The sequence below is a fragment of the Rhinopithecus bieti genome, unplaced genomic scaffold (assembly GCF_001698545.2).
Source record: "Rhinopithecus bieti isolate Rb0 unplaced genomic scaffold, ASM169854v2 scaffold_7648, whole genome shotgun sequence".
NCBI classification, from domain to species: domain Eukaryota; kingdom Metazoa; phylum Chordata; class Mammalia; order Primates; family Cercopithecidae; genus Rhinopithecus; species Rhinopithecus bieti.
In genome coordinates, this window is record NW_016805609.1 from 2,696,788 (window position 1) to 2,714,069 (window position 17,282).

The 17,282-nt window shown below is 36.4% G+C and overlaps 2 protein-coding genes across 6 annotated transcripts in view; one reads left to right on the top strand and one right to left on the bottom strand.

Moving 5' to 3' along the window:
* TRPM3 (transient receptor potential cation channel subfamily M member 3) overlaps positions 1-17,282 on the bottom strand; it is a 931,696-nt gene that overhangs the window by 895,618 nt on the left and 18,796 nt on the right. The window lies entirely within an intron of this gene.
* LOC108530286 (60S ribosomal protein L31) lies at positions 9,997-10,434 on the top strand. Its single transcript, XM_017873092.1, has one exon. The coding sequence runs from the start codon at positions 10,017-10,019 to the stop codon at positions 10,392-10,394; it is 378 nt and encodes a 125-aa protein (XP_017728581.1). The 5' UTR covers positions 9,997-10,016; the 3' UTR covers positions 10,395-10,434.

A 17,282-nucleotide genomic window follows, 5' to 3' on the forward strand; every position in this document is an offset into this window, starting at 1 on the left:
CTAGTCTCTGATAAAACAGACTTTAAAACAACAAAGATCAAAAGAGACAAACAAGGCCATTACATAATGGTAAAGGGATCAATTCAACAAGAAGAGCCAACTATCCTAAATATATATGCACCCCATACAGGAGCACCCGGATTCATAAAGCAAGTCCTTAGAGACCTACAAAGAGACTTAGACTCCCACACAATAATCATGGGAGACTTTAACACCCCACTGTCAACATTAGACAGATCAACGAGACAGAAAGTTAACAAGGATATCCGGGACTTGAACTCAGCTCTACACCAAGCAGACCTAATAGACATCTACAGAACTCTTCACCCCAAATCAACATAATATATTCTTCTCAACACTACATCGCACTTATTCCAAAATTGACCACAAAGCACTCCTCAGCAAATGTAAAATAAATCATAACAAACTGTGTCTCAGACCACAGTGCAATCAAATTAGAACTCGGGATTAAGAAACTCACTCAAAACCACACAACCACATGGAAACTGAACAAACTGCTCCTGAATGACTGGCTACAAAATGAAAAGAAGGCAGAAATAAAGATGTTTTTTGAAGCCCATGAGAAAAAAGACACCATACCAGAACCTCTGGGACACATTTAAAGCAGTGTGTAGAGGCAAATTCATAGCACTAAATGCCCACAAGAGAAAGCAGGAAAGACCTAAAATTGACACCCTAACATCACAATTAAAAGAACTAGAGAAGCAAAAGCAAACACATTCAAAAGCTGGCAGAAGGCAAGAAATAACTAAGATCAGAGCAGAACTGAAGGAGATAGAGACACAAAAAACCCTTAAAAAAAATAATCAATGAATCCAGGAGCTGGTTTTTTGAAAAGATCAACAAAATACATAGACCACTAGCAACAATAATAAAGAGAGAAGAATCAAATAGACGCAATAAAAATGATAAAGGGGGTATCATCACCGACCCCACAGAAATACAAACTACCATTAGATAATACTATAAACACTTCTACAAAAATGAACTAGAAAACCTAGAAGAAATGGATAAATTCATGGACACATACACTCTCCCAAGACTCAATCAGGAAGAAGTTGAATCCCTGAATAGACCAGTAACAGGCTCTGAAATTGAGGCAGTAATTAATAGCCTACCAAACAAAAAAAAGTCCAGGACCAGATGGATTCACAGCTGAATTCTACCAGAGGTACAAAGAGGAGCTGGTACCATTCCTTCTGAAACTATTCCAATCAACAGAAAAAGAGGGAATCCTCCCTAACTCATTTTATGAGGCCAGCATCATCCTGATACCAAAGCCTAGCAGAGACACAACAAAAAAAAAGAGAATTTTAGACCAATATGCCTGATGAACATCAATGCAAAAATCCTCAACAAAATACTGACAAACCGAATCCAGCAGCATATCAAAAAGCGTATCCACCACAATCAAGTTGGCTTCATCCCTGGGATGCAAGGCTGGTTCAACATACGCAAATCAATAAACATAATCCATCATATAAACAGAACCAAAGACCAAAACCACGATTATCTCAATAGATGCAGAAAAGGCCTTGAACAAAATTCAACGGCCCTTCATGCTAAAAACTCTCAATAAACTAGGTAATGAAGGAATGTGTCTCGAAATAATGAGAGCTATTTATGACAAACCCACAGCCAATATCATACTGAATGGGCAAAAGCTGGAAGCATTCCCTTTGAAAACTGGCACAAGACAGGGATGCCCTCTCTCATTAGTCCTATTCAACATAGTCTGGAAGTTCTGGCCAGGGTAATCAGGCAGGAGAAAGAAATAAAGGGTATTCAATTAGGAAAAGAGGAAGTCAAATTGTCCCAGTTTGCAGATGACATTATTGTGTATTTACAAAACCCCAGTGTCTCGGCCCAAAATCTCCTTAGGTTGATAAGCAATGTCAGCAAAGTCTCAGGGTAGAAAATCAACGTGCAAAAATCCCAAGAATTCCTATACAACAATAATAGACAGAGAGCCAAATCATGAGTGAACTCCCATTCACAATTGCTTCAAAGAGAATAAAATACCTAGGAATCCAACTTACAAGGGATGTAAAGGACCTCTTCAAGGAGAACTACAAACCACCACTCAAAGAAATAAAAGAGGACATAAACAAATGGAAGAACATACCATGCTCATGGAAAGGAAGAATCAATATCGTGAAAATGGCCATACTGCCCAGGGTAATTTATAGATTCAATGCCATCCCCATCAAGCTATCAATGACTTTATTCACAGAATGGGGAAAAACTAAAGTTCATATGGAACCAAAAAACAGCCCACATTGCCAAGACAATCTTAAGTCAAAAGAACAAAGCTGGAGGCATCACGTTATCTGACTTCAAACTAACTACAACACTACATTAACCAAAATAGCATGGTACTGGTACCAAAACAGAGACATAGATCAATGGAACAGAACAGAGCCCTCAGAAATAACACCACACGTCTACAACCATCTGATCTTTGACAAAGCTGACAAATACAAGCAATGGGGAAAGGATTCCCTATTCAATAAAAGGTGCTGGGAAAACTGGCTAGCCATATGTAGAAAGCTGAAACTGGATTCCTTCCTTATACCTTATGCAAAAATTAATTCAAGATGGATTAAAGGCTTAAATGTTAGACCTAATACCATAAAAACCCTAGAAGAAAACCTAGGCAATACCATTCAGGACATAGGCATGGACAAGGACTTCATGACTAAGACACCAAAAGCAATGGCAACAAAAGCCAAAATTGACAAATGGGATCTAATTAAAGAGCTTCTGCACAGCAAAAGAAACTACCATCAGAGTGAACAGGCAACCTACAGAATGGGAGAAAATTTTTGCTATCTACCCACCTGACAAAGGACTAATATCCAGAATCTACAAAGAACTTAAACAAATTTACAAGAAAAAAATCAAACAAACCCATCAAAAAGTGGGCAAAGGATATGAAAAGAAACTTCTCAAAAGATGACATTTATGTAGCCAACAGACACATTAAAAAATGCTCATCAATGGCCATCAGAGAAATGCAAATCAAAACCACAATGAGATACCATCTCATACCAGTCAGAATGGTGATCATTAAAAAGTCAGGAAACAACAGGTGCTGGAGAGGATGTGGAGAAATAGGAACACTTTGACACTGTTGATGGTGATGTAAACTAGTTCAACCATTGTGGAAGACAGTGTGGTGATTCCTCAAGGATCTGGAACTGGAAATACCATTTGACCCTGCAATCCCATTACGGGGTATATACCCAAAGGATTATAAATCATGCTACTACAAAGACACATACACATGTATGTGTATTGTGGCACCATTCACAATAGCAAAGACTTGGAACCAACCCAAATGTCCATCAATAATAGACTGGATTAAGAAAATGTGGCACATATACACCATGGAATACTATGTAGCCATAAAAAAGGATGAGTTCATGTCCTTTGTAGGGACATGGATGAAGCTAGAAGCCATTCTGAGCAAACTATCGCAGGGACAGAAAAGCAAACACTGCATGTTCTCACTCATAGGTGGGAATTGAACAATGAGAACACTTGGACACAGGGTGGGGAACATCACACACCAGGGCCTGTCGTGGGGTGCGGGGCTGGGGAGGGATAGCATTAGGGGAAATACCTAATATAAATGACAAGTTAATGGGTGCAGCACACCAACATGGCATATGTATACATATGTAACAAACCTGCACGTTGTGCACATGTACCCTAGAACTTAAAGTATAATAAAAAAATGAAATTTTAAAAAATGAATAACTCATATTTATTGAGTATTTAGCATGAGGAAGTCCTAAGTGTTTTATGTACCTCATCTAATTTAATCTTCAAAATTATAATATGGAAAGTATCTATTATTCTTTTTATAGGTAGGAAGAAAACAGACTGCTAGTTGAAATTAAGTGACTCCCAAAGTCATAAGATAAGTAATGGCAATAGGATTTGTACATAGGCAGTTAGGTCCCCAAAACTATACCCTTAGCAAGTCTCTTAATATTGTAGTTTCTTTATATTTGTTCAATGAATAGTGCTTACTGAATACTAGGGTCTGAATATGTCCCCCCAAAACTCATGTATTGTAAACTTCATTCCCACTACAACAGTGTTGGGAGGTATTTAGGTCAAGAGAGCTCCACCCTCACTAATGGATTAATGCCCTTATTTAAAAGGGCTGGGAGTAGTTCAGCTTCTGCCATGCAAGGTTATGGCCCTCTTTCCTTCTGGAAGATTTAGCATTCAGGTGCCATTTTGGAAGCAGAGAGACTGGGCCCTAACCTGCTGGATGCCTTAATATTGGATTTCCCAGTCTCCAGGATTGTGAAAAATACATTACTGTTCTGTTTTAACTACTCAGGCTTGGGTATTCTGCTAGAGTCACATAAAACAAACTAAGACTCTGAGCATGTCTATCTCCTCACTGGTTTATACCACAGTTATTGACATTAATCTAAAAATGACTTCCCAAGCATGACTCTTTGCTTTGTAATATTCACAAGGCTAAATGAAACCATAACCTTTTAACTGTTATGTAAAAACAAAATTTAATTTATACCATTGTATTGCACTTAGTGTAGTGCCATTCTTCATAATGCTTATGGCAGCTATAACCTTTTTCTCACACAAGCTGCATGTCCTGTGGTCTACAAAGCTAAAAGATACTATTAAGATGAAGAAAGATTATACCATTTGAGGGCAGAAGCCAGTATCTAAGAGAGACCATGGAAATAAAATTTTAATAGGATGGATTTTATTTCTGCCACATCAATACCTTATTACAAGAATCAGTTCATCACAACAACAATAATAGGTTGTCATAATTCGATGTTGTGAAACAGATTTTATATCACCACTCTCTTAAGAGCTTATTCATTGATTACCTTTTTCCTTCCTTTCACAAAGGAAAAAAGATGTGAGAGACAGAGAACTAATATGAACAAAATGAAATGCCATTATTCCCTTGAACAGTTCTATTAAAATCATTAAGATCTATTCTGTCAGATGGCCTGTTTACAGTAATCATATTTTAGTCAAAAAATTCAACATGCAATAGATATAGTAGTTAACAATAGGACTAAATATTATAAATTGGTACTGTCAGGGAAATTCTCAGGTGCATGACATATGGTATAAGATACACATAGATCTTGTGTTCAAAATCTCTACTAGCTTACTGGAGAGACATGATACTAACTCATGAAGCAGAGAAATCCCAAGATTCGTATGATTATTGTGAATTACAACACACACAGTCTTATGCAACATACTCAGTCTTTAGGACTAAATATTTTAAATTAAAAACGTGTAGGGAAGACCATATGTGCTTTGAGGTGACAGGAAAAGAGCAATAAATTAAAATAGTAAACTTCATTTTTTAAGGTCATTATAACAGCCTGCATCATGGCCCTTAAAGATATGAGGTTCTAATCTCTGGAACCTGTAAACATTATCTTATTTTAAAAAAAGATTTTTGCAGATACAATTGAGTTAAGGATCTTGAGATGGGAAGATTATCCTGGATTATCCGAGTGGGCCAAAATTCAATCACAAGTGTCTTTGTAAGAGAGAAGCAGAAAGAAATTTGACCATCCAGAAGAGAAGGCAATGACCATGGAGGCAGAGAGTGGAGTGATATGGCTACAAGCCAAAGAATGCTGATAGCCCAAGAGAAACTGGAAAAGACAAGGAACAGATTCTCTCCTGGACAGTGTATGGCCCTCCTGACACCTTGATTTCTGCCTGTGAGACTAATCTCAGATTTCTGGCCTCTGTAACTGTAGGAGAATAAACTTCTGTTGTCTTAAGCTACCCAGTTTGTGGCTGGTTGTTATATTAGCCACATGAAAATAATACTGTCATGATTAGATGTAAATATGATAGACCTAAATATTGTCTATTTATTAATATTATTCTTTAAATACATATAGTTTTCTATTTATCTAGATCTGATAAAAATAACCTAATGAGAACAACTTCTTTTCATACATCATAAATAAAAGCAGTACACTGGGTAATACTAAGATATGCTTTTAAGGAAATAAATCATCCAGTAAGTTTCAGAAGTATAAGAAAATTGCAAGCAGACTTTGAGAAATTATAAATTTCAGCTGCTTTATATGACCATTATATCCTTAACATGGAAAATTGACTAATTTCCGCTTATAAAATGTTTCACCTACCTTCTATCGCTGACTCAATGGGACAGTTTTCTATACCCAGCCCCCTGGATGAGCATTTAAGAGACTCTTAGTGTGGTCCCCATTTCTAAAAGTCTCTATAGATTTATCTCTAGATTTATGGTACAAAGATTTTTATAAAATATAAAACACAAAGAGTAAAATAGTATTAGAAAAAAATGTGAGATGATTTCCAAAACATTCACTCTAAAATTGTATTACAAGAATGGATGATAGAAAAATATTGAATTTCTACTATTGCCTGAGGCATTGGGAAAACACATTTTAAAAGTAATCTTGTTATAATATTCCAATTTTTTTTACTTTCCATTAGTTGACAATGAGGCTCAGAACTGCCCTTCTCAATAAATGAATATTTAATAGTATTGTATTTCACAAAGGAAAAAGAAGGCCTGGTAATTTAACCTATAGTATCAAAGCATTGTTTGGGATTTGGCACCTGTTAAAAGTTGTAAATCAGTGGAGAAGATTTAGTAATATAAATCAGAATAGGTACTTATGAGAACAGAGAAAAGTTCATCAATATGTTAGTGTGTTTTTCCTTACAAATGTTATAAAATATACAATCAAATGTTGAATGAAATATTTTAAATTACTATTACTTTTATTTTGATAAACTAGTTTGGATTGGTTGACAATTTCTCACCACCTAAAATGATAGTTTTGCTGTTTTAATGTTTTCCCAAACTAATAGCACAAGCTGCTTAAAGATATGAAGGCTAATTATTGTTGCATAATTAAAATAAGATATTGTTTGCTGTAAGTAGAAAATATAGCTGGTTTCCTGGATAATTTTTCCATCTTATATCACTGTTGATGAAAAGGAATTATGTTTAAAATTGCCAAAAAAACACTATTTCTAAAAACATAACCAGTAAAATGCCTTATGTTTTCATTTTAGGTACAATCACATTAACATATGACGTACAAAATAAGATTTTTAAGGGATACTATTCACCTAAATTTATGTCAACTTTCCTGAGGTATGGTTTACATACAATAAGCTGTGCCCATTTTAAATGTATATTTCCATGAGTTTTGACAAAACTATACACCTGTGAAACTACCACCATAAGATACAGAAAGTTTTATAACCCCAAAAGTTTCCTTTTACCTCTTCCCAATTTAAGGGAAGTCCTAGCTAATAACTGATCTCCTATCTGTCCCTCTGATTTAGACTGGTCTTTTCTGGCATTTCATATAAATAGAATCATACAATATGTACTGTTTTGTGTCTGGTTTCTTTACTCAGCATATTTTAAGATTTAACCATGTAGTTACATGTATCAATGGTTCATTCTTTTTTATTGCTGAGTATTTCATTGTAGAGATATACCACAATTCATTTGTTTATCTATGAATGGACATTGGGTTGTCTCCAGTTTGGGGTTCTTACTAATAAAGCTGCTAAGAACATTTACGTGATAGTCTGTGTGGCCATATATTTCCATTGGGATCACAGGGCCATATGGTATGTACTTGTTACTTTATGAGAAGCTTTATGAGAAACTGTTTTCTGAAGTATTCTGAAATGTTTGTACCTGTTTATATTCTCATTAACAACCCATGTGAGTTTCAATTGCTCTACATCCTTGCCAACACCAGCAGTGTCAATCATTAATTTTAGCCAATCTATTGTGTGTATAGTGATATCTCATTACAGTTTTAACTTGTATTTCCCTGATAAACTAATGGTATTGAGCATCTCTTTATGTGCTTATTGACTAGCTACATATCCTTTATTATGAAGTTACTGTTCAAATCTTTGAGAACAGTGACTATTTTGTTGAAAGGCACATGCACATACGCTAGCACAATGCCTGTCCCAACAGTAACTGAATGAATAACTGGTCTTCCAAAATATTATCTCATAATCCCACTAAATTAGTGCACTAATTTAAATTAGTAAATAAAAATTCATCCAGAAAGAATTAATGGAAACATGTCTGAGAAAGGTATGAAATAAGTGCCAAGAAAATGGAAATATTACAGAGTACACCATTCTGGGCTCTTATTATTTCGTGTAGACTTCTAAACTAGAAATACTCTATTTCTAAGAAAATGACTTCATAAAATAGGAGAAGACATGATTATTCCAAAAGCCAAACATCAAATAATTGTATATCCATCTTTATTCTCTCTTAAAACGAATGATTTGCCTGTACCTGATATATCATTCTTCTTTGTCATGTTCTGTCACTGGCAAAACACCTGATGGAAGTAAATTTTTAAAGTTGATGATTTTTTAAGTTTTAAAAGACTAAAGACTTTGGTGAGAAGAACATGAAAATGTAAAAGGGACAGGAATAAATATTTGAGAAATTGAAAATCATTTTTTAAAGGATAAATGAATTGTTGCTTTTAATTTAGCTTGAATAGCGTGCTTCAAAATAATAATAATAATAGCAGCATGATGAAACATAATCAGTCCTGGAATATCTGGGTCCAAGCACCAACTTCTACCACACTGGCAATGGGAATGTCTTTGTGCTGGTTTTGGGGTAGCAAGCAACAGAAACAGATTCTGGGAGACACAAACCAAAGGGAATTTATTGAGAGGATATCAGGGACTCAGACTCTCCAGGAGGTTCAAGAACCTGGAAAAGACAGGAACCAAGGCAGCTCTGGATTAAGGCAGTGGGAAGTTCAGCACTTCTCTCAATACCAATGATCTCATCAGGATACGTCCCTGTTGAGATGAAGCAGAATTGAACCTCTGGCAGCCTGATTGTTCACATTCCAAAAGGGAGCCTCTAATTGCCTATGCTCTGGTCTCATCCTTGCCCACATGACCAGAGATTGGTGGTTACCTCATTGCAGTCCTAGCAGATCCCATCAACGGGGAGGGGATATTAGTGTATTATGAGGAAATGGGAAAGGTCCTGAGCAGTCAGGAAATAATCAGTCATCACTAATGATATCAGGAAAGTTAAATATCTCAATCTATGAAACTCAACTGAGGATGTCCCTTTGTCTCAACGGGATTCCTAAAAGGCTCAAAGGATACACTATATATAAATACATGTAAGTGCTTTGAAAACCATAAGGCACCTAACAAATGTTGTTTCATTACTGTGACATGAACTTCAAGAGGAACTGTGAAAATCCGTAGTAGAGAATGCAAACCTGAGGAAAATAAAACTAAAAAACTATCATAAAAATGTAAAATATTGGAGCTTTTATAGGTTTTGCTCCTCCCACTACTGTATCTACTTACTAGAGCAATTTTTCTTCCAAAATAATTTATAGGACTAGTAAACAGAAAAGGCCTTGTTAGGATTTAACACAGTACAATAATTATCATAGTAGCAATATGTGGATAATATTTGTTTATTCTGCAGGCCCTATTTTTTGGCATTAAAAAAAGCATATTTCCCCCAAAGGACGAAGAAATCAAATGGCTGTTCAGATGCTTTAAGACTGAGAAATTTATTCAAATGTGCAGAAGATGCCATATTTATTAGTGGCATTTCTGTTTGTTTGTTTGTAAATTAAGAGATATCTCTTTGCCTGGGAAACAAAGTTGTGAGATAATTTACTCTTAAGGAAGTTGAAATATCAGTCAAGTATCTAGTCAGTTAATTTCTTTTAGCCATAAATCTTGAATTATCTTACTTTAACTTTCACAATGAGGTAACAACAAAATAGAAAAACCAAAATTTCCAAGAAAAATTTGTAACCAAAGATGCATATCACAATCCATGTTTCCTGAGAAGTTCTGATACAATGAGAATGTACTTAATACCACTAAATTGTACACTTAAAAATGGTTAAGCTTTCTAACTTGGACCCGGCAGAATGGCTCCCGCAAAGAAGGGTGGCGAGAAGAAAAAGGGCCGTTCTGCCATCAACGAGGTGGTGACCCGAGAATACACCATCAACATTCACAAGCGCATCCATGGAGTGGGCTTCAAGAAGCGTGCCCCTCGGGCACTCAAAGAGATTCGGAAATTTGCCATGAAGGAGATGGGAACTCCAGATGTGCGCATTGATACCAGGCTCAACAAAGCTGTCTGGGCCAAAGGAATAAGGAATGTCCCATACCGAATCCGTGTGCGGCTGTCCAGAAAACGTAATGAGGATGAAGATTCACCAAATAAGCTCTACACTTTGGTTACCTATGTACCTGTTACCACTTTCAAAAATCTACAGACAGTCAATGTGGATGAGAACTAATTGCTGATCATCAAATACATCAAATAAAGTTATAAAATTGAAAAAAAAAATGGTTAAAATGTTAAATCTTAGTTATGCACATTTTATCACAATTAAAACAGTTGAAATCCACTATAAAAAGGGTTCTGATATAAATCATCTCAATTTGGCTTATTTCCTTCTCATAATATATCAGACTGATAATTCCTGCTCTATAATAAAAGTCAGAATAATAACTGTGATCTTACCTTGGTTCAGATACATATTTCAGGTATAATTCTGACATTCTGAACATTAAAAATCCTAAGATTTGTTCGATAAAGTACAACATAACTATTCTTTTAAATCAAATTATGAATTATGTTATTAATAATCAACCAGTCACAGTCCAATTATACATTCAGATTTAAAGTTTTCTGTTATACCTCATTTTAAATAATACTTTTCATCAGTTTCCTATTTTAAACCTTCCTAAATATTACTGTCTTTGTGTTCTGTTATTCCTCATAAGGGGAGGGGAATTGGGATCTGAGATATCATGAGGTGCATGGTGGGGATGGAAAGTCTGTTATGAGGGAGACAGGAAAAGAAGAGAATTAGGGGATGACCAAAGATACATCTGAGACTGAGGATGCTACATGGACTTTCTCTGTTGACCACTTCCCTCTCAGAGTCCTTAACCATGATGGATTTGTCTTACATAAATCCCTCCTTTCACGATCATGTTTGCGGGAAATGTGTAAAGGAAGTAATAAAGAGAAAGCTAGCAGAATATGCCACCCTAAAACATGCCACTTTGGCATAAGGATTATTTTGAATCAAAGGCAAGGAGAAACAGATACCAAAAGAAGCTTTCTCACAGCTATATTTAAAAGAGAGAGAGAGAGATCATGTCCTTTGCAGCAACATGGGTACAGCTGGAGGCCATTATCCTAAGTGAATTAACACAGAAATAGAAAATCAAATATCACATGTTCTCACTTGTAAGTGGGAGCTAAACACTGGATAAACATGGACATAAAGATAGGAAAAATAGACACTGGGGACTACTAGAGGTGGGAGGGAAGGAAGGGGGTGTGGGTTTAATAACTATGGGTGCTATGCTTTTTACCTGGATAACAAAACCAATTGCACCCCAAACCTCAGCATCACGCAGCATACCCATATAGCAAACCACCAATCCACTCCCTGTATCCAAAATACAAGTTGAAATTTTAAAAAAGAGGAAGAAATCTTTCCTCCCTCTATTTGCCTAAAGGCAGAACATAAATTTACAAAGGTGTCCCTCCTCCTTTCTCTACCAGGAAATAAAATGTTCCTCCCTAGAGATGACTTTAGACCCTTATCAGCCTGGAGACATCACCAGAGGAATCCACACCACAAACCATACCTACTAGTCTTTATCAACCTACCATTAGTTTCCCATATACAGTCGTATGTCACGTAATGAGAAATGCATCATTTTGTCCTCGTGCAGACATCATAGGGTATGCTCACACAAACCTAGCTGGGATACCCTACTATACACCTAGGCCATACAGTACAACCTATGGTTCCTAGGCTACAGACCTGTACAACATGGGACTGTGCTGAGCGTTGTTAGCAACTGTCACACAGTGGTATGTATTTGTGCTTCTAAACATAGCAAAACACAGAAAAGGAATAATAAAAATTCACTATTATAATCTTATGGGACTGGTGTCATACGTGTGGTTTGTCATTGACCACATCATTATATACACATGACTAAGTTTATCTTCCCACAATTTGCCATCCCTGGAGACTTAATGTCCCTTTCTTTTGTATTGTCACTTCTCTAAAATAAATTGGTTTTGTTGAAGATGCTACGTAAGCCAGAGTTCTAAGCCAAGTCTTTGAGATTTCTTCTTTCCCTTTCTCCCCTGAATATAAGAAATATACATGTTAATAAACTTCCGTTTGGTTTTCTCTTGTTAACTTGTTCAGGTGTCTCAGAATTTAGACGGGTAGGAGGAAAATTATTTTTCTTTCCCTGCAGTGGCCGACAACACAAAGATACAATAATATGAGTACCAACTTATGAAGACGGCATGACTATTCTGACAGCATACTGAAAGAAAAATATGAAAAAGAAAATAGTGTCTTAGACGCTGAAGGAAAATAGGAAAATGTGACAGATTATCTATACAGTTATAAATAGATACAGCAAGCAATGCCACTTGCATGTGTCATTTACGACAATGATTTTCTCCTTTACCTTGGAGGGACCTTTCCACATTTCAGACCCCTCAATTTTTATTCCTTACTGAGTTAGGCCCACTGGCAAAGAGCGATGCCCCCTTGACCACGTGCCTAATTTCCCAAGGAGTCTCAAGAGACATTTTATGAAAACCTGAGGTTTTACAAAATAGTTTGATAATCACTACTTCTTTATACTTAATAATATAACTTGATGGATCTTATACAAAAACTTCCAAATGAACGAAAAATGTTTCCAAGATTGCTGAAATTAAAAGAAAAAAAGAAAGAAAACTCCAAAGGAGACACATTTGACTAAACTCCTATCATATCGTTATGCTTGGTTTCTTACAGTTATCCTTTGAAAATTAGTCAGCCGACAAAACACATATTTTCTATTTTCCAATATCTCTGGACCTTTAAGACAACTATATATTATAGCAACTTAGATATCTTTCTGCTCAGTGGAGATTTAAGAATTAATTCTAAACTTTGACCTTATCAGCTCCCCACACAGACCCAGTAAGAGGTGACCTTTACAAACTCCACACACTCATATCACCACATCAAGATGCAATATCGACAATGCAAAACCTTCTGTAAGTCTAGGCCCAGTAAACTGACACATGTATTCTATGACAATCCCCTATATAGCTGATTAGTAAGAGTTTTGCTTCATTTCCAGCACTTCCATTTCAGTCTATCACCGGTTGCTCATCAAAGAAAAATTCTGGAGTAAAACTGCATTTCCTGCTGTGAGCAAGTTGCCTTCGTTAACATTAAATTCACTTTTTATGTTTGTAGCAGATTTCCACTTTTTGACACATAACTTTAGACTGAAAACATTATAAGAAATAGGAAAGATCCACTGAAAGTTAGAAATTCCTTAAATAATAATTGTTTTTTAAAGAACTACCCTCTAAAAACCAATCAAAATTTGCAATTTTTGTTTTCAGGGTTCATCTTCTTTGCGACTATTTTGTAATGTGATCTGCACCCAAAAGAAGCAAACATCTCATTAAGCAACGAAGAAAGCTGGCATTTTCTGAGTAACCATTCCTTTGTTTACTGAGAGTAATTTGCTCTCACCATTCTCTACAAAACAGTCTTCCCAAACTGAAGCCTGGCGCCATGAAAGCAGTTTAACTTTGTTTTCTCTCAATATTTTATGCTCATTACTGAAAGTTGTGGGTGGTAAACAATATCTATATTCTTCTAGAAATAAAAGAAAACAAAGTGCATTATGCCTTTTTGGAACTATGAAATTTAAGGTGGATATACACACATATATAAGTATACACACACGCACACATATGTGTGTATATATATATGGCCTTCTCTCAGTTTGTATTTTATAGGTGTCTCCCTGTCTTCCACCATCATTTTCTCCCTCTAGATGGTATCATTTCTTTCAGTTCAGAAACATGCCCTGGTATTTTTCATATTAATAGGAAAAGTACCTTGATGGCATAGGACCTCCCAGTTGCCCATCTCATTTCTTCTGCTCCCTTGTACATTATAGTTCCCAAAAGATTGAATGTATACACAGTCTCTATGACCTCACTTGTCATTCATTCCTCAGCCTACTCCAGTCTGGCTTCTTGTCCCTGTTACTATAGTAAAACTGCTCTTGACAAATTCACAAAGAATTCATATTGCCAGATGCAATGGGCTATTTAGTATTCTCGCCTTTCTGGACCTCTCTAAGCAGGATTCAACCCTCTTAATCACTATTTTCCTGAAAGACCTTCCACTGTTGGCCTCTGCGATATAATTACCTACAAATGTCTCTCTTTTTAGTTTGTTTCCCTGGTTAGCTCTTCTACTAAATAAATTCACAAGGCTGTTTCCTGGACCCCCTTATTTTCTATGTACTATCATCCTAATTGACATCATGTATCAATGGGCTTTAATATCACCCATAAACTAATACCCAGGTTAGCTCTAACTGGGACATCTTTTTGGGTTCCAGTCACATGTATTGACCTCACCAATTTGTTGCCACCATCTCAAAATCAGCATGTTCAAAACTTGACCTTTGGCTTTCTTCCAAAGCCTATTTCTCCCCACATGTTCAAAATTTATCTAAATATTACCATCCACCCAGTTGCTTAAGTCAGAAACATAGGAGCCATTCTTGATTCATCTGCCTCTCTTAACACCCACATGCATATTAATTGCAAATTCAATTGCACCCACCACAAAAATACAGTAGAAGATCAGTCCATTTCTTCCCATCTCCACTGTCACCAGCTTGGTCCAGGCCATCATCATTTCTCACCAGGTTTTCCCCCACAATAACCTTTCACTTCTTTTCTTGTACCTTTTCCAACTCTTCCCTCACAAAGCATCTGGAGACACTTTAGCAATATTCATAAGCTCACATCATTTTCCTATTTAAAACTCTTCAATGGTTTCCCATCATGCATAGAATAAATTCCAGACATTGACCCATAAGGGGTTACACAATCTGGCCCCATGTTTCTCCCTAAATTCATCCCCTAGCACTCTGCCTCATTCTCTGGCTCCAGCCTATTGATCTTCTCTTAGTTCCTCAAACATGCCAAGGTCTTTACTGTTCAAGATAGTTTGCACATGTTGCTCCTCCTACCTGGAATGCACTTCCTATGCTAGATCTTTCTCCACCCTTAGATTATAATAGCCTCAATATAACCTCTTCAGAGAAGCTTTCCCTGGCCTCCCTCTAATATTATACCCCTTGCACCAGTTATTTTATGCCACTGCAATTTTTGTATTTCACAATTACGTTTCATCTACTTGTTTATTGGCTGTGTCTCCCACTAGACTGTGATCTGCACAAAGAGCAGTAAGCCCAGCACCTAGGACAATGTCTAACACATTATAGGCAATCAACAAACATTTAAGGACTTAATCAGCTTTATAAGAATTTGCAAAATGACACCCATACTGGGAAAATAAATAATCTCTTCAGCCCCAGCAACTTTTTTTTTTTTTTTTTTTTAGGGTTTTTTGAGGTTCTAATACCACACACTACCACCAGGACTTTTACATATTACCTAACTTGTTTTTCTCAATAAATTTTCAAGATAAGGATTATTCTCCAGACTGTACATATCAAGAAACTCACAAGCAATGAGATAAGGTAGGTCACTCATAATGATACAGCGTGTCAGGGATAGAACTCAAATCTAACTCCAATCTTCTGAAACTCTCTTGATTATACCCAGGGCTGGCTTCTGGGGCATGAGATTGGTTTAACTGCGCAGAGCCCCATGCTGTAATGTTCTGCTGTTGTCATTTGAAATTCTTAACTTCTGAATATGGGGACTTGCATATTTATTTTACACTGCACCCCATAAATTATATAGATGCCTCACAGGTTTTGTTGTGAAAAGCTTCCTTGACTTTATTCCTATTAGCTTGGCATTTTCTTTCTCAGAACAATTTAGGATCTAAGAACACTGAGTGATTTACACTGTACTAACAGTTGTAAAGTACTTACTAAGGCGTTAAGACAAAAAAAAATTTCCAGACCTAATCCCAGAGGTAATTCTCTATTTTTTTCCTGTGTCTTGAGAAACGTCTCCTTATCTCCTTTTTTTATGTCTGCCATTATATCTGATTTCTTCCTTGAATAAAAGAGTACTTCCCCAACTTTGCTTTTTCTAATCTCATGAAACTAGATTTTAGACGTTGGTAGTCAGCTAAGAAACGGCTTTGTATAATGTAATATTGCCCCTGGTTAGTGCATTATTCACAAACTCACTAAAACCACAAACAACTGAATTAATTATACTTAGAGCAATAATGTCTTACTCACGGTATTTGTTTTATCTTCACTGGTCAATGATTCCATCTTGTACCATGGAGTCCAGGTTGTTGTTGTGGCTAGACTCAAAGTGGTGATACTCATCTCTCCTACACCCTCCTCACTCTTACTGTAAAGTTTTTATAACTGAGGGGGTTCTTAAACTGTCATGCCCAGACCATCAGAAGCAGAAACAACACCTGGAAACTTGTTAAAAATGCAAATTCTCACACCACACTTCAGGTGTACTTATTTAGAAAATCCAGAGGATGGGACCCAGTGAGCTGTGGTTTAACAAGCCCTCCAGGTGATTCTGATATATGCTAACACCGAGAACCACCAAGAATCATAGATAATGGTTATTAAAATAGTGTTATCCTCACTAGCAAAGACACGGCATCAACCTAGGTGCCCATCAACAGTGGACTGCATAAAGAAAATGTGGTACATATGTACCACGGAATACTACGCAGTCATAAAAAAACAAAATCATATTATTTGCAGCAACTTGGATACAGGTGGAGGCCATTATCTTATGCAAACTAACACAAAAACAGAAAACCAAGTTCTGTGCATTCTCACCAAGTGCGAGCTAATCATTGGATACAAATGGACATAAAGATGGAATCAGTAGACACTGGGGACTAGTAGAGGGAGGAGGCGGCAGGGGGCCAGGGTTGAAAAACTACCTCTTGAGTACTATGCTCACTTCACTATGTGGATGATGGATTCAACCGTACTCTCAACCTCAGCATCACACAAAATACCTTGTAACAAACCTGCACATGTACCCCCTGAATCTGAAATTAAAGTTGAAAAAAATAAAATGTAAAATAAAATAAAATAAATTAAAATGTGTTATCATTATTTGGGTTATCAACTACATCACCTGAGGACCTTTT

What these genes read in the sequence shown, in the direction of transcription:
- LOC108530286 (XM_017873092.1), top strand. Translation starts at nt 10,017, where the DNA reads ATGGCTCCCGCAAAGAAGGGTGGCGAGAAGAAAAAGGGCCGTTCTGCC.